Genomic DNA, 17823 nt, shown 5'->3' with positions numbered 1-17823 from the left:
AAGGTCCTGCACCTGGGTTGGGGCAATCCCAGGCACAGCTCCAGGTTGGGCAGAGAAGAGATTCAGAGCAGCCCTGCCGAGAAGGACTTGGGGGTGTTGGTCAGTGGGGAAATGAACATGAGCCGGCTTCAGTGTGCGCTCGCAGCCCAGAAAGCCAACCATATCCTGGGCTGCATCAAAAGGAGCGTGACCAGCAGGTCAAAGGAGGTGATCCTGCCCCTCTACTCTGCTCTTGTGAGACCTCACTTGGAGTACTGTGTGCAGTTCTGGTGTCCTCAACATAAAAAGGACATGGAACTGTTGGAACAAGCTCAGGAGGGCCACGAGGATGATGAGGGGACTGGAGCACCTCCTGCATGAAGACAGGCTGAGGAAGTTGGGGCTGTTCAGCCTGGAGAAGAGAAGGCTGCGTGGAGACCTCATAGCAGCCTTCCAGTATCTGAAGGGGGGCTATAAGATGCTGGGGAGAGACTCTTCATTAGGGACTGTAGTGATAGGACGAGGGGTAATGGGTTAAAACTTAAACAGGGGAAGTTTAGATTGAATATAAGGAAGATGTTCTTTACTGTAAGGGTGGTGAGGCACTGGAGTGGGTTGCTCAGGGAGGTTGTGAATGCGGTGTTCAAGGCCAGGTTGGATAGAACCTTGGGTGACATGGTTTAGTTTGAGGTGTTCCAGCCCATGGCAGTGTGGTTGGAACTAGATTATCTTAAGGTCCTTTCCCACTCTAACTATTCTATGATTGTATTTATTAATTAGAAGATTGCTTTGACAGAATATTTGTATGAGTGCATTATTTCTTATTGAAGATCAGAGGTGATGCAAGTCCTGAAGATCTTTTGGACAGACAGTGTAATGGAAAAGCTACTTTGCTGATGCTTATAACCATGGTTCTGTGCTGCAGTCCAGTCTGTGAAAAGCAAGCTTTGTTTGCTATTTGCCAGTCTATGAAAGAGAATGGATTAGAACCTCACCTTGTGAAAAAGGCAAGTATAAACTTCCTTTTATACTTAGGTTCTAAATTTAGGTTAGTTTAAAATTGGAATGGTAAAATATGCTTTTGTCAGTACTGAAAGTTAAGTTTTGTAAAAGTGTGACTAGTGTAAGACTTAAATATCTGAATATATTTGTCATTATATTTAATGACTTCCGTAGAAATAATGACATCATAAAAGCAATTTTAACTGTAAATCTTCCATGTCAAAATCTGTATCTGAAGTACAGATTTTTATACATTGAAGATTGCAGATCTCATTTAAAAAAAAATAAATCTTTCTATCCAGTGGAAGTAAAATGAGTTTTCCAGTGTTAAAACATGTAAAATAAATGCAATGTATTGGAAGATAGTATGTATCTTGTGTACTTTAATTTTGAAGTTCACAAGGGTGTGCTGAAGTAATTGCTGTTTATACATCAGCCTTTCATGCCAGTCATTTTTTAGTGCACTTGTCCTTTTTATGCTTTCTTTCTATTTGTTGCCTGTTGTTTTTACACACAGTCTACCCTCAAAATGTGTACTGTCTGTCCTTTCTTTGTGTACCACCTCTTACTGGGTAGTTGTAGTTTATTAATTGAACTGTTTTGAGATATAGCAATACAAATGATAAATTGCTTATGCTAAAGAGGAGCTGAGTTATAAAAACAGTCATTAAAAGGCTGGGGAGGGCATGGAGGTGTAGTACTGCCAGTTTGCCATAGTACTGTGTACTTTGCATGCTGTTTCTGCAATCCTGTTTCATACACAGGTTTTGGAAAAAGTATCCGATATTTTCGGCTATAAAAGTATAGAAGACTTCATGACTTCACATTTAGACTATTTGGTGATGGAGTGGCTGAAAATAAATGACAGTGGATATAGCCTGTCTTCTTTTCCTTATGTTCTTCTGAACCACACTAACCTCGAGGAATTCTACAGGTAAATTTATTACATGAAAGCATTTTATTTAGATTTATTTACAATTATGACAGAGGTTTCAAGTTTCTAAATGTATTAATACATGAGGTTTTTGTTGGAATGTGACGTATTGAGACCTTCTAAAATGTATTCCAAGTATCTTGCATTATATTTGTACTGGCAAGATTTAATTTTTTTTGTGTAGTAGTAGCTAGACTATAATCACACAGTTATGCAGTAGAGGATGGTGTTTGCTGTATGACACTTGAGACTTCTGAAAATGTACTACAAGGACACTCAGGAAATGTATTTACTATGTGTAGGTCTTGTTACAAAGTTTTGGTTCCACACCTGGTGATTAGAAGTCAATTTGAAGAAGTGAAATCACTTGCCAACAAGATTGAAAAAGACTGGAGGCAAGTTCTAGGAGACTGTTTTCCGAAGATACTTGTGAATATCCTCCCGTATTTTGCCTATCAAAGCCATGGAAACAGTGAAGTAGCAGAGCAAAGAGATGCAGCTTCTAAAGTCTATGACATGCTTAAGGATGAAAACTGCTTAGGAAAACAGGTATCCATTTTAAATCTGTAAATTGAGTGCTCTGGCATTTAACAGATTTGAAAGAAACTTCTTTATATTCTGTGAAAGTACAAATAGCTCAAGTTCAAAATTATTATTTTAATACAACCAAGCTAGCCACATTTTTATCACAGGGTTTTCAAGTAGCTCTTCAATAGAAACCTTCAGGCAGGCAGTTGACTTGAAGTATAATTTTTTTCAGAATGTAATAACAACTTTTTTACCATTCATTTACAACCCTGAGTTTACTGGTCATATATGTGTTTAAGAAAGTCATGTTTTCCTCATAAAATATTTTATTAATGCTTTATGAGGAGGCATCTTCTCTAGAGGCAGACTATATTCAGAACTGTCAGGTAGTAAAATGGTTTTTCTTCTAGATACTGTAGGAAAGTAAATTGTTCTACCTGCAATTGCGATAGTAAGACTTTACCAGGCTTAATTCTTTATTGAATTGTATGGCATGGATGATTGAACGAATAGAGAATCCATACAGGAAAATAAGGGTTTTCTCAGAAAAGACATGTTAAATTATTTTAGCTGAATTTTTTTTTTTCCTTATTAAACCACTATTTTTCCTCTTCTAGCAAATTGACAATTTGTCCCATAATAACTTGCCAGAGATTGTGGTTGAACTGTTGATGACCTTACATGAACCACCTGATGCTCCAGAAGGAGGAGCTCAGCTAAGTAAATACATAAGGTATGTGTTTGTCTATTTTCTAAACACTGAGTGTGTTTGTATAATATAGTGCATTAAAATGTGCCCTTCATGTATAAGAAGAGGTGGCCTTGAAGTTGAGAATTCATGTATTTTATTGTCATTAGTAATGATGTATCATAGGCATACTTTCTCACAGCGTTACTCCCCAGTATCAGTAAGGAGAACCTCTATAATACTACAGCTAGGTTAGATATTGGGAAGAAATTCTTTACTGAGGGGATGGTGAGGCACTGTAACAGGCTGCCCAGAGAATTTACAGCTGCCGCATTATTGGAAGCGTTCAAGGCCAGGTTGGACAGGGTTTTGACCAACCTGGTCTAGTCGAAGGTGTCCCTGGCCATGGCAGGGGGGTTGGAACTAAATGAGCTTTAAGGTCCCTTCCAACCCAAACCATTCTGTGATTTTATAAAGAATGAATAGGTGGGCCAGGGAATGCCATTGTATGTTAGCGAGCTGGACTTATGGCAATGCCAATTTAAATTAGTTCAAATTCGAATGTAAAATTGGTTAGCTTTTAATGTCTAAATTTATATGATTCTTTTAAAGGCCTTTAAATGTTTAGAAGTCACTGAGAAGTGAAGTGAAATGTTTCTTAGTAGTTCTTGTAGTGTCGACTCTTGCCGTTGGTAAGGAGATTGCTTAAGCAATGTCAAATAAATGATAGAAATATTCTAATGCCATAAATATCTTCATTTTTCTGAGCTTTTTGGGCTTTGTTGTTACGAAAATACCACTATTCGCATAATTGCGTCTGGACATAATTTTACAGATTTTTTTGTTTAGATACAAACGAGGTGGAAAAATACCACACTTTCTGAAGTTATTGAAGAAGATACTATTATTGTAGAAATGTAAAGTTGAAAAAAAAACAAAGCTTTTCTATGAAAGTCTGCTAAAAGTTAAATGGTTGAAGATTTCAGAACTTTATAAAAGAAATTTCAGTGAGTTTATTAACTGACTGTGGTGTCTGCTTGCAATTGAAGTTTTTCTTTCCAAGAAGTGAATGGTAAGGATGAGAGTAATGAAGCTTAGATCTTGCTGGTTTGGTACTGTCATGATGCATTTCTTTTTGAGGTCCCAGCAGAGTCAACTACTTTATTTTTAATGGGAAGATTCATGATTACTTTTTTCTCAAGCAAATTGTTCCCATAATTGCAAAGTGCAGAAGCCTTTTTCCATGACTTGCAATTATAATTTCCTACTAGGTAGCTTAGATGAGATGAATGTGTGGGTTTTTAGAAATAGGATCTTTCAAAAAACAGTAAAATAATGTTAAGAAAGTGCAACTTATAAAGCTGGCATAGAAGGAAACAGCTAAAAATAAGATGTAGTTCACTCTGCTGTAGGCTTTTGGTTACTTAGTTACTGAAAGCAGAAAAGATTTCCTAGGAGTTACGAGTTTATTCAGTGAGACTTACTTACATGGGGTTTGATTTTGGGAAGGAAAAAAAAATAGTCTCTTTTATTCATTTAGGGAACTGGATCCTGCTCCTAATCCTCCTCATTTTCCATCTTACGTGATTAAGGCAACCTTGGACTATATTAATAACTGTCATAAAAGCAAATTGAAAAATCTTGTAGCAGTTCTTTCTAAAAGCCCTGTAAGTATGTAATGATGATTTTGTTTTTCTGTAGAATGTAACATTTCTTTTATGGGTACATTTTGGTTTAACTGGACATTTTTGGCATGTATATAGGAGGAAAAAAATACAACCTTAGAAACCTTTCTGTTCCTTTGTTTGTCTTCTGAGATGGAAGAAGTCCTAAGCTCAGAGACACAGTAACCTTGCACAAATCACATGCTTGAACTATTACATGTGTTATATAAATATTAAAAATTAACAAATATTGTATAAATAGAGAAAATTACTTTAAAGTGTGGGGAAATCTGTGTGTACCAGACATAGTTTAGATGCAAAAGATTTGTTCAAAGTACACTATTTTACTGCATATGCAACTTATTTTGTCTAGCCATAAGCAGTCTCACAATAAGAAAAAAGACCTTTTCTCTACCATGTTTGTCTAAATGTCTTGAATGTAAAAGTTAATATTGCCAGCTTGTGGAATAAATGCTTTAAAATTTAATACAACCTGTCTACTATTTGAAGATAGTTACTTTTTATAGTTGCGATCTGTAATGGTATATTCTATGAAATAATGCGATTTGTACAACTGAACATTAAGTTTGAAAGAATATAGGTTGAAGCACTATTCAGGTTTTTAATGTTTTTAATTTGATGTTTTTCCTATTAGTGAAAACTACCATAACTGTCTTTTGCATAACCTTTCTTGGGGCAGGGGAGAGAGGGGAGCGGGAAGGGAAGGGAGGAATGACACAGGAAAAAGAAAATTAGGAGGTATGTGGCTTACAGTCCTGCTTGGAGAATGAGTTTCAATCAAGGTCTTCTGTTTGTTTAAAGGAGTAAAAATAATAAAGCCTTTTTGCCCATGTCTTTTAAAAAAATCTATATATAGCTATTGCTGAAAGTGGGTTTTTTTTTTTTATAAAGGACATCTGTATTGGTATTATGATTTTTTTTTTTTTTTTTTTTTTACACACATTTACTTTTAGGATTCATTCCAGAAAATCCTTCTAGCCCTTTGTAAGCATGCGTCAGATACAACCAACATTTACAAGAAGCACAGAGCTCTTATAATTTATCACTTGTTTGTTAGTCTTCTACTTAAAGAGATAAAAGATGGTTTAGGAGGAGCATGGGCTTTTGTCCTCCGAGATGTAATTTACACCCTGATTCACCACATTAATAGCAGGTAAATACATTAATTATATCTTGTTCTTCCTGACTGATTTTGATGACAGAAGGCATCTTTGGGACTTAAAAGGATACAGGAGAAATACTCAGATCGCGGACTTAAGTGCAAAGTAAATGTCAAAATGTGCTTATTGAATTAATAAAGAGTATTGACGTTTACATTCTCACCAAAAATTAGCTAACAGAATGAGCAAAAATTGGTACATGCATGTGTTCAGATCGAGAAAATTGGTACTTCCTCAAGTTTAAGATTTAGATGGAGATTGTTACCTTTCGTAAGGACTAGAGATACTCTCTTCCTTGAGGTTTAGCTTTGGATTTCCAAGACAGTTATTCATCTAAATGTCATTTGGTTTGCATGTAAGTTGATTCCTTTGCTTGTTGGAAGCATTTCATACCCTGGACTATTGAAAAGAGATGGCATTTATGGTAAATCCCATTATTATGAGATTTATTGCAATGAACACTGAAGTCTGTCACTTGGGATGGAATACTCCCATGTGCGAGTCAAGGCTTGAGAGCTGACTGGCTAGAAAGTAGCTTTGCAGAAGTGGACTCAGGAGTCTTGGAGGACAAGCTGGATGAATCTGCAGCATGCCTTTCATTACCATACGTTGACTGTGTACTGAACTGTGCTGGTAATAGTGTAGCCAGCAAGATGAGGGAAGAAATAGCCATTCTCCTCTTTGAGTATTAGGAAGCTGCAGTAGGACCATGTCCAATGTCAGGCCACTCCAGGCAAGACGTGAGAGCTAAATCCCTAGAGCTGATAGATTTCATATATTTTAAAGTTTAGAATCAGTTCCTCCTATAAAGTTTATTTATATTTCCCCTTTCCCCCTATATTTTCCTGTTGTATAATAGTTTAATACTTGAGACAATGACAATTTGCATTTCCTTAATTTCACTTTTTATTTCTTGTGACAGACCTGTAACTGTCAGAGACATATCCATGCGCAGCTTTTCACTTTGTTGTGATCTTCTTCATCATGTTTGCCACATAGCAGTTACATGTTGCAGTGATGCCCTGGACAGCCACCTTCATGTTATTGTAGGAACCCTAATACCTCTTGCCGTGGAACAACCTGAGATTCAGGAACAGGTAGTTTTGAGTTGCTGCTTGTTCCTTAGCTATTAGCTTTTCAGTTCATATTCACTGTCGTTAAAGCTGTATCTATACTCATGTTCACCTGCTGCAGTGTGGGGCCCACCCCAGGCTGCAGGTGGATATCTGCTCGACCATGGACCTCCATGGGCTGCAGGGACACAGCCTGACTTTCGATGGGCTGCATGAGAATATATCTCTGCTCCAGTGCCTGGAGCACCTCCTCTCCTTCACTGACCTTGGTGTCTGCAGAGTTGTTTCTCTCATGTACTCCCACTTCTCCCTCTGGCTGCAATTGGTACTGCACAGTAACTTTTTCCCCTTCTTAACCTATGTTACCCCAGAGGCACTACTACCATCACTGGTGTGCTCAGCCTTGGTCAGTGGTGGGTCAGTCTTGGAACCAGCTGGCATTGGCTCTATTGGACATGGGGGAAGCTTCTAGCAGCGACTCACAGAAGCCATCTCTGTAGCGCCCAGCTACCAAAACCTTGCCACACAAACAAGGCTCAAAAATGTTTGTATTTTTTGGTTTTCATTTACTTTTTATGTTCAGGTCCTAGGCGTGTTGAAGTATCTGGTGATAGATAACAAGGATAATGAAAATCTCTACCAAGCAATCAAATGCTTAGATCCTTTTCCTGAATATCCTGCTTTTAAAGATTTGCGAGCAGCTCAACAGAAAATAAAATACAGTAAAGGACCATATTCTCTTTTAGAGGTAATTACATTTTAAAATATATCTCATGGCAGAGTGGTTTCTGTAATGCAAACTTTCAAAAGGAAATTCTCTAGCTGTAGATATGGCTAGAGAAAAAATAAATCTTGAAAAAGATTTAAGTTAGGTGGGGATTCTTTTTCTTGCCAGTTTCAGACACCAAGGTGTTTGTAGGTCTCCATTTATTTTGCATCTATTCATATCCATGTTTTGTACTACTGAGAGCCACTTTTTTACTTGAAGCTTTTATTTGTATGCTGTATATGCTTAATACAAAATGTTGCTTTGCAGGAAATTAATCACTTTCTCTCAGTTGGTGGTTGTGATTCATTGCCTTTAACACGACTTGAAGGACTGTATGATTTACGCAAACAATTGGAACAATATAAAGATCAGATGAAGGATCTCCTGAAAAGTTTCCAGGGTACTGACATCTACTGTTGTATTTTATCATATATTAAATTATCGTGGGCAAAGCCTGGGAAGAAATACTTAGTCTTACTCCTTTGGAGGCAGGTGGACAGGCTTGATGAACCTGTTGCCTTCATTTTGCCTTAAAGTCTATGAAGCACTTTTGTAACATTAGTAGAAGTATTTTAGCTGTTAAAAAGAATTAAAAAAATAGTCACTGGTAAAGGCTATAAAATGGTATTCTGAAAACTGACATTTAAGAAAGAAATTACTGCAGTTTGGACTCGTGTATTCATTTTTATAAAAATGTCAACAAACATAAAGCCTGATTCCATGTTTCCATTCCAATCAACAGGGCAGCAGGATTTTTTTAAAAGAAGTACCACTTTTATTCTTTTTTCCATTGGCAGATCATCATATTTTTTCCTAGACTGTTCCTGGCAAAGGCAAAATGCTTATTTCAAAAAAAGAGACCTCAGCCAGGCAGCAGATATATAGGGAAGTACCCGTCTTGGGAGTTTATAAAGCTAGTCAAATTCTGTGAGGTTTCTGGCAGAAACCTTTATTTTTGGATATTCCTTGGTTTTGTGATTAGAACAGAAACATTGATATTGGCTTAAGTGCTGTCAGTGGAGTCACATTGTATGATTTTACTATTTCAAGTAATATTTTTATGCTGATACTGATATTTCATGTGTTTAATGGTCATTTCTGCATCAAAATACTGAAAATAATAACGTTTGTGTATTCTAGTTTTGGGTATTCTTTGGCATAGTCAAATGCATAAAAATTTTTTCAAGACATGATCAGTAAGACAAAATGCTTAATTTTTCAATGTACTGTTTAATACCAACTTCACCATTAATAAGGCATGTTGACATTCATAGATAAAAGATTCTAAATCAGTGTGTTCTTATACGTTCATGTTACAAATACACAATGAGACTTTTGGGTTTATTTTTCTTTCTGAATGATAGAAAAGCCAGAAGATTGTGTAGTAGTGAAGTTGGTGGTGAGCTTACTGCAGCTGGCCAAGATGGCAGTTAACCATACAGGTGAAAAAGCAGTGCTAGGTAAGTTCCTTAGTCCCACAGGCATTCTAGGGCTGCCATTGCAAACCCCAGGTTGAAGGTGTGACCACTTTCAATGTTACTTCCCATTGCTTTTTTGCATATGACTTAATTTCTTGACTAATAACTTAATTTCTCATCAGTTTAGACCCTGGTCTCTTCTAAGTAAAGAGTCACCTGCTGTTATGTGGGTTACTTCATTGAGTTGAGAAATAGTAAGCAAAATTTGAAGAGAACTTATCTGAAAATTTGGAAAGCATGTGTTGGAGGAACTGAAAATTCTCTATCTTAGAGCCTCTTATGTGTTACTAAAATTGTTCACTGTTTACTGAGTACCTGATTAATGTTTGATCCAGAGCACTGGAGCTAATACCCAAATCCCGTCTTCCCCAAGCGGGGAGTACCTCCATGAAGGTGATGTTTACTGAAGTTAGATGTCTAAACTAGACAGAAACACAAGTAATGAGAACATTTCCTTAATAGATACTTGTCTAAAAGACTAATAACTGATAATTAGAAATGGTGAGCACCCAAAGCTTGCAGTGATTTCAGTATGATACATTCTTCAGCATCTTTGCAAGCTGTATGTTTCAGCTTTTTCTGCATTGTGATTCTTGTTTCTTAGATGATTTATTAAATTTAGTTAAAAATACAGTCTGAGTATCTTCAGTGTGTTCTTTATTTGCTTTGGTGGCTAATACAATGTTGTAGATAATGGAAACATTTTGAAGACACCTGCCAATTATGGGGGAAGAGCAGGGAAATAGATTTTGGTTTCTTTCTGACGAACATTAACGCCTATTTTTTTAAACTGCTTTTAAGGTCAGTTTTGTTTTATTTTTTGTTGTTTGTACTTGTGGTTCTGTACACTATTTTTTTTCTGGAAAACAAGTGAGGAACACACTGATACATCATTTTATGTGAAATGTAGGTTAATTCTCACTGAGTTTACAGACTACTGTTTATCATATCCTTAGGGAATGAAAATGAGTGTCTCTTAGTGGCCTTTTGCAGTTACCTGTTCTGACACAGGCAGATATAAAATCCATATGTGATTTAAACTGCAAAACCCAGAGCCATAAGCACTCCTAGAAAATTTTGAGAGCATAACTATATTAACTGAGTCTTAAGCTGCAAAATTTATATGCATGTAATTTTAATCATAAAGTTCCTCAAGTGATTATAAACGTTTGCAGGTTTTACCCCATAGTAATCTTAGTTCCAAAATTAGTTTGTATTAATTGCAACTTTTAGGGTGGGACCTTGTTTTAGCATGCATAAGATTATAAGATTACCTGCATTTACAGAGGCTGTTGGAAGTTGTTTGGGAGAAATTGGTCCAATGGACTTCTCCACCATAGCTCTTCAGCATGCTGAAAATGCACTGGATTCTAAAGCAGTGGACTTACTTGAAGATAGGAGACTTCAGTGGGTCTTCATAATGTTAACTCAAATAAATATTGCTTTAACAGATAACTGGTGAGTATACTTGCTTAATTTATTTCGTTCAAAGCTTAATGGGAGTTTCTAAGTTGTGCATTGCTCAAATCACCTCAGAATTAATGTCCAATGGTGTGTGTCTTCAAGGCTTAGATTAGTTATCCCGTCAAGCTCAGATGTTTCTTAGAAATTCTCCAGTTGGGCTTGAGCCAGAGGATAGCAGTGCTGTGGAGTAAATACTGACACTTTGCTTTATAACAAAATATGCAGTGGCATAACCCAGCCCACAATTTTCTGATTTGATAGACATGTCAGATTGCAGAATTACTTATTTTTTATATTTATAAAAGTGATCTTAAAAGTAAAATATCTGAATGAAATTAATGACAACATTTTGTACTCTTTCAGTATTGATGTTAGAGCTGCTGCTGTTTCCTGTTTGAAAAACATATTAGCCACCAAGTCTGGCAGTGAATTTTGGGAAGTTTATAAAAATAAAGCTGATCCCATGTTAATCTATCTACAGCCTTTCAGAATATCTAGGAAAAAGGTACTTCTTCTGATATACCTTATTTAGATGGATATGGGGCAGAGAAAACTTGAAAATACATATTTTTAAAAAAGTAAATTTGAAAATATTTTTGGGATAGGCTTTGCTGAATGTAAAATTCAGATTGCAGTCAGACTACAAATGGGATTGCTTTTGTCCATCAGTTTCTCCTTTCTGTTTCAGCATTTGTGGCTTCTTCACATAGGAAATTACCAATTTGGCATTAGAAAGCTGTGTACTTTCATTATGAGACAGACAATTTTTGATTATCTACTCGGTAATGTAATACATTCTTTCTGAGGATTCCAGTATCATTTCTTACAAAAAGTCAGTGGAAGATAGGTCAGAAAGAACCATAAATAATGAATAATTAAGTTTTCAAACTTGTTTTATAACCTAAATGTGATGTCTAATGTGGCCTTATTGATGTTAACAGTAAAATTTTATTTCTAATATTTTCATATTTCCTTGGAAAACTCTACATGAACAAAATGACATTTACATGAAAAATTGCGTTAAATTTACATGAAAAAATACTGTCAATCAGTTAAAGCAGTTAATATTTAATATGTTTTAATCTGTGCAGATAGCAGTATCTTTTTTCAAATGCGTAGAATTTGTTTACATTTGCAATTTTTTCTTTTTTTTTCTTCTAGTTTTTTGTAGTACCTGCTAATGATACAGAGGCATCTTTGGATGATGCAAACTTATGGATTCCTCTGGGAGAAAGTCATGAGACCTGGATCAAGCGCCTGACTAGTTCAATACTGGACAGTAGAGGTGTGCAGAATGAAGTTCTGCAGCTAATGAAGCCACTATGTGAGGTGAGGTATATGTGTATGTACATGTATGCAATATGTGATGCATAAAAATACATTATTACTCATCTTGATAGCAAATAGTAATCTCTGCTACTGAGTTATTACTTTTTCTTAACATTAATAGTGGTGTTTTATAGTCAGATATTGCAGATACCTAAAAAATACACTCCTGAAATACAAGATTTGAGACAATTGTAAACATAGATGAACTTTACATAACTCAATGCCAGCATAGCTCCATTGAGTGGTTTACATTTTTCATATTACATGTTCTTAAGCGATAGCTGTTTGAGTAGTTGTCAGTTTGATTATAACCTGAGAAAGAAAGGCTTTTGGTTGTTTTTCTTAGCAGCTGCTGTGCATGATTGTTTCCTAGGTGAAAACAGACTTGTGTCAAACTTTGCTTCCATACTTGATTCATGATATCCTTCTTCATGACTCAGATGAATCTTGGAGAAATCTTTTGTCAGTTCATATCCAGAAGTTTTTTACAGCCTGTTGCAGATTTGCCTCATCTAGTAGGTCTACACCTCCAAATTCAGATTCAGGTAATATCATATTTTTGTTTCATCTGAAAGAAGGATTCTGGTTGTGAAAAGATTATTTTCTGACATCAAACATGATGTGCACTTGCAGGCAGACAGGATTTTGGAAGCTTCTGTCCAATTGTTTGATCTTTTTTGGTGGAGATACCTGTTCATTGGCAGCACCCAAGTAGCTGCTTCTGTATAGCTTCTTTCCTTATTCACCACTGCATAATGTTTTTACTTGCTGAATTTAGATGTGATCCAATGTTGTGTGCTGTGAGACTGAGTCATGGACTGCCACTCAAAATGACCAGTTGGCAGTTAAATTCCTCTCTGACTCTGGAGAGCAAAATGTCATGATGCTTTAGGAACTGGTAGTCGCATGTCCCCACTATATGTCTATATATGTTAAGCACATGGGAGATGATGTACAAATAAGGAGGTGATGTTCCTTCTGTAAGGTCTTTGGTAGCAGTGGAAAGTAAGTATTGTTCATTTCTGTTTATTAAGAACACACAGATTTGTAGTTCTGCATCTTACTATAGTGTAGTACTAATCAAACCTTTGCTTATGCTTTCCCTGTTTCTTGCTTCTTGTGATTTATTAATTAAAAATGTCCAAGAGAAAACTATTAACCCAATGACCAGAACACAGCTTGTAGCCATCTGTTTGTTTGGTATTTTTGAAAACTAGGAGCAAGGCATGGAAATATAAATTCTTTAAAAGTATGTGTCTGTATGTGGGAAATAGTGGGTTTTGTACAAACATACATGTTATAAAGTCTACAATAAAGCTACTAAAAAGTATTTCTGTGGCTTTGGAATAAGTTTACATGTCTCAGGCCTAAGGGAAAAGCTGTGCAATGGTGTTGGATGATCTCTGAATTCTATAAGGAGCAATAGAATATATACATTATTAATACAAAGACAATTTGATAAAGTTGCAGCATAAACTACTGTAATGTCACTAACATCATATAAGGAGAGGAAGTATATTTGGTGACAAACTGTTAATTTTAAGTTTGGAAATGTTGTCCAAGGAAGGTTTTTTATGTTTTTCTTGAGTACGAAATACACCTTTTTATTTTTTAAATGGTTCTGTTCTGATGAAAGTTCATTATGTTCTTTCTTTTGAAATCTATATCCCAGACCAAGAAACCCATAATTTTAAAAGTCTGGATAAAGTATCTCGACGAGCCATGCTTACTGTTGTTGATTACTTAAGAAGACAAAACAGGTAAATTATAGCTTTCCAAAATGTTGCTTTAATTTAATTATGACTGTCTGAGATCAGTTGACACTGTAGATAAAGGACAAGGTTGTGGTAGAGACCGTGTCATTTCAAAGAATTGAGGATATAGTAGTAACCTTGCATTTCTTACAGAATTGATATAGCTAGCCTTAAAGGCTGAAAGATTCCTCTAAAAACTTTCCGGTTTTGGTATGGGTTTTGAGGGGAGTAAGGTAAAATTAGCCTTTACAAGGCTTTATAATTAGATTGGATTTATTTTGTTTAGCGTCAGAGAGGTCTGTTACAGCAATCTTGAAGTTTTTATTTAATCAGGTCTGTTTCAGGTACAGTTTTTGATGACAGCTTCTGGCTAGATCTGAATTATCTTGAGGTTGCTATAGCAGCACAGTCTTGTGCTGCTCACTTCACAGCCTTGCTCTACACAGAAATCTATGCGGACAAGATAAACAGAGACAAACAGCAAGAAAGGTACAATGCTTGAGAAATTCTCTTTTTTGATATTTTGGGTATAATGGATCATGGTTTTTGTGTCCCAGTAGTATTTTATTCCATGAAAAGTCAAGGAAACTTTAAAAATATTCTGTAGGTGTGTTTATTGACATCGAAAATGTTTCTGCCACTGTGATCTCAACCTTGCTAATTTTGCTAGCTTTGACACACTCAAAATAGTGTCATTTTGACTTCTAACCGGAATGTCTTCTTAGTAGTGTGTGTTCTGGAGAAACTTCAGTAAAGGTAGTGATTCTGAATACTAAATGTATTGAAACTCACTTTTTATGTTGAATGCTTTTCAGATTCTGTTTCACATAATTAATAGTGTTCCAGTAGTTAAATTATGGCCAGAAGTGAATCCACAGAATACCAGAATTGTGTGGGTAGACCTGAACGATCCTTGTAGAAGGAGATTTCTTCTGTAATAGACAGTTATATTTGTCTTCCGTTGTAGCAAGATTAAAACATGGAGCTAGTTTGCTAGCTTCACTTTGGCAACAAATAGCTCTAAGGCAGTGAATGTATTACAAAAGTATGGTGATAAGCTTATATATTATGTGGTTTCTTTTATTCTTTCCCAAAAGAGCATTCTTGCTTCAGGCATTCACAAAAGCAGTGTGATTTAATAGATTAGATATTATAAGGTGGCGTGGGATTTTTTTTTTTCCCCCAAAACACCTTGATTTTGAAATCCCTTGATGTTGATAGTTCAGCTGATTACTTTGTTATTCTGGTGGAGAACCATTTTGAATAACCTAAGGATACAACAGGCCTGATCTTGCATTTTGTATTTGGGCCCAGTGTGTTGGGCTTAAGTGTTGTTTCAGAATTTTAGTTCTTTGTATGAAATTTCATTTAACTTCACTGGTTGAAACATTTCTTTTAGGTCTTCCTTTAAAGCAGCTAAGAGTTTGGCTTTTGAAGAAGAAGAAGATCAAAAAACAACTATTACTATTTTGAATGAAAAAAGCAAAGAAGAAACTGGCCTAAGTTTACAGGTAAATGTGTGTGCTTCATAATCTGAAAGCAGTCTTCTCATAGAAGTACAATTAGCAGGTTTCATCTGAGCTGAAGTCAGATCTAGTTGAACTTCAAAAACAGTATTTGAAAGTTCTCCTCATTAAAAGTGGACTCAATGGCCTTTCCAGTTAAATGGAGTATTTGTTCTTCTGAAACTAATTAATTGATGCATTTTAAATGGCAGCAAAGCAGACTGTTCCCGAAAAAGCTGACCTCATGGTGGTAACCAGGTGACTATTTTTCAGTGTGTTTTGTCAGAGAGATATTTTCATAAAAAGTCAGCAAGTGGTGTAGCAAGTTGTAATAATCAAAGCCGAAGTGGTATTATCCAGTTTATTGGATAGATAAAATCTGGTAGTCTTGTCTAAGTTACTGCTTAGTTCATTATTCCAGAACTGTGCTTGCATATGTTTAAAGTGCATGGGTTAGCTGGTATGTCAGATGTTCATTCAGTGTTACTGCCTTTTGCTTTTCAACCTGCCCGCTTAAGGTCAAGTGCTAGTTTTTAGTAACATTGCAGAAAAGTTAGATAGGCCTGAGGAGCTTTGCTAGGCGAAAAAACTTGTCTTCCTGTGGTGGTACCAGGCTCAGATAAAGGAAAATAAGCAATGATAAAGGAAAATTAAGCAATGATAGCACCATGTTACGTGGAAGGACTAGTATTTATAAACTTATATGCTATGTATAAGACTCACTTGAACTGATTGCAAAGAACTAATTCTTTGGTTTATGGCACATGTTCTAGGACCTTCTCATGGACATATATAGAAGCATTGGAGAACCTGACAGTCTGTATGGTTGTGGTGGAGGAAGAATATTACAGCCATTAGCACGGTATGATTTATTAATGTTCTTATGTTCTTTAAAGTCATTGCTTTCATTTATTAGTAAGGAACTTAAATTGAAAACTTCTTGTTAACTTACAACAGGATAAGAACGTATGAGCATGAAGCAGTATGGGAGAAAGCCCTTGTAACACATGACCTTGAGGCAAGCCTCGCACCGTCTACTCACCAGGCAGGAATAATAGAGGTAATTTTATTTTATAATAGGAAATGAATGTAAGAATTGATATCCATCATACTGAGAGTCATTTGTAGTAAATGCAAAATTGTTTTAGCACAAAAAGAGCCCACTGTTGTAGGCCTACAAGCCGTATAACATAAGGCAATTTAATATTTGTCCTGAAAACCTGAAGGCTTCTAGTCCTCTTGTCATTCACCCGTAGTCCCTATTTTAGGTAGTGAATTTTTTTGTGAAATATTTCAAAATAAGTATATTTAATTTTATACAGAATTTGGCCAGCTCCTAAAATGACAGCATGTAAAAAGTAATGTAAGCAGTTATTTTTGCTATCTCATTCTTTAGACCTCTCCATTATGGCAACTATTGTACTGAAACGGTGGTACTTCTGATAGAATAAATAAATAGAATTGATGTTGTCTTGTTTCGAGCCCTTAAAAATATTTTGAGTTTTTATCCTAAAAATATTTACACTACTTCTGTAATAACATCACACAGATATATCTGTGTTTCTCCTAATTTCATTTTCCTAAGGTACTTTTCCTACCCCAAATAATTTAGTATCATTGTAAAACTTCCACGTGTCCCTCCTTCATAATGGCTGCACACATTTGGATAAGTGGTCACAATTATAGTCATTATGGTCTGCAAACAGCTAGTAGTTTTAGAGTGCTGGGAAACTTTTCCAAGTGCCCCCACCAGGAAATAAAAGTTCATTAGAAGTAAAATCAGTTTAGACTTACTGCCCAGGAATGATGGAATGGAGAAATGTGAGCAGATAGTTCATTTCAAACACAGCATGGAAGTTTATTTCAAAAAAATGCCAGCCACAGTAGTAACAAAACTCTTTTTCTGGGGTTGCAGTTATCAATAGTGTGATTAGTAGTCATTCTTGTGTAAAAGTTTTCACCTTATATAGTGCTGAGTTTAGAAATACTTATGGTCCTGCTTTGCCCCCAGCAGCTTCTTTTGTTTCCTAAGGTAAAACAAAGCCTTCTAAAAAAAACAGTTCCATTTATTAAAGGAGGAAAACCAACTTTCAGTAATTTTGTTAATTCCAGGCTTTGCAGAATTTTGGCCTTCGCCACACTCTTTCCACGTATTTAAAAGGACTGGAACATGAAAACACTGAGTGGAGTGCAGAACTACAGGAAATACGCTATCAGGCAGCATGGAGGACTATGCAGTGGGACCATCTCTCTTCTGTCAAGTAAATTGACTTACTTTTTTGCTAGTTCTTTAAGTGAAAGGCAATGGTTTCAGTTCCAAACAAAAGGATAACGTAGAATATCATTTCTATGAAGCAGGTCACTTAATTTATCTTAATCATTGAATGGAAAAGTAGTCTTTTTTCACTTAGACCTGGCTGTCCTTTAAGCAAATCACTTTCCTTTTTCTTGGGAAATTGTACACATTGATTCTTC

The 17823-nt window shown here is 35.9% G+C and overlaps 1 protein-coding gene across 1 annotated transcript in view; it reads left to right on the top strand.

Annotated features, from left to right (window-relative positions):
* Positions 1-17823, top strand: part of ATM (ATM serine/threonine kinase) — a 61524-nt gene that overhangs the window by 21743 nt on the left and 21958 nt on the right. Inside the window, exons 24-43 of the mRNA XM_062615314.1 lie at positions 810-986; positions 1746-1915; positions 2218-2464; positions 3061-3176; positions 4672-4798; positions 5770-5969; positions 6899-7073; positions 7633-7797; positions 8086-8218; positions 9183-9278; positions 10583-10754; positions 11124-11265; positions 11922-12089; positions 12463-12634; positions 13762-13849; positions 14177-14332; positions 15243-15354; positions 16122-16210; positions 16306-16408; positions 17461-17609. Coding sequence (XP_062471298.1) covers positions 810-986; positions 1746-1915; positions 2218-2464; positions 3061-3176; positions 4672-4798; positions 5770-5969; positions 6899-7073; positions 7633-7797; positions 8086-8218; positions 9183-9278; positions 10583-10754; positions 11124-11265; positions 11922-12089; positions 12463-12634; positions 13762-13849; positions 14177-14332; positions 15243-15354; positions 16122-16210; positions 16306-16408; positions 17461-17609 — 2957 coding nt within the window. The remainder of the gene's footprint in view (positions 1-809; positions 987-1745; positions 1916-2217; positions 2465-3060; positions 3177-4671; positions 4799-5769; positions 5970-6898; positions 7074-7632; positions 7798-8085; positions 8219-9182; positions 9279-10582; positions 10755-11123; positions 11266-11921; positions 12090-12462; positions 12635-13761; positions 13850-14176; positions 14333-15242; positions 15355-16121; positions 16211-16305; positions 16409-17460; positions 17610-17823) is intronic.

This window comes from Pezoporus occidentalis, unplaced genomic scaffold (genome assembly GCF_034315485.1).
Source record: "Pezoporus occidentalis ecotype Australia unplaced genomic scaffold, CSIRO_AGI_Poc_V1 ctg18, whole genome shotgun sequence".
Classification (NCBI taxonomy): Eukaryota; Metazoa; Chordata; class Aves; order Psittaciformes; family Psittacidae; genus Pezoporus; species Pezoporus occidentalis.
Note: the sequence above shows the minus strand (reverse complement) of the source record. Positions and strands in the feature narration are given on the sequence as shown.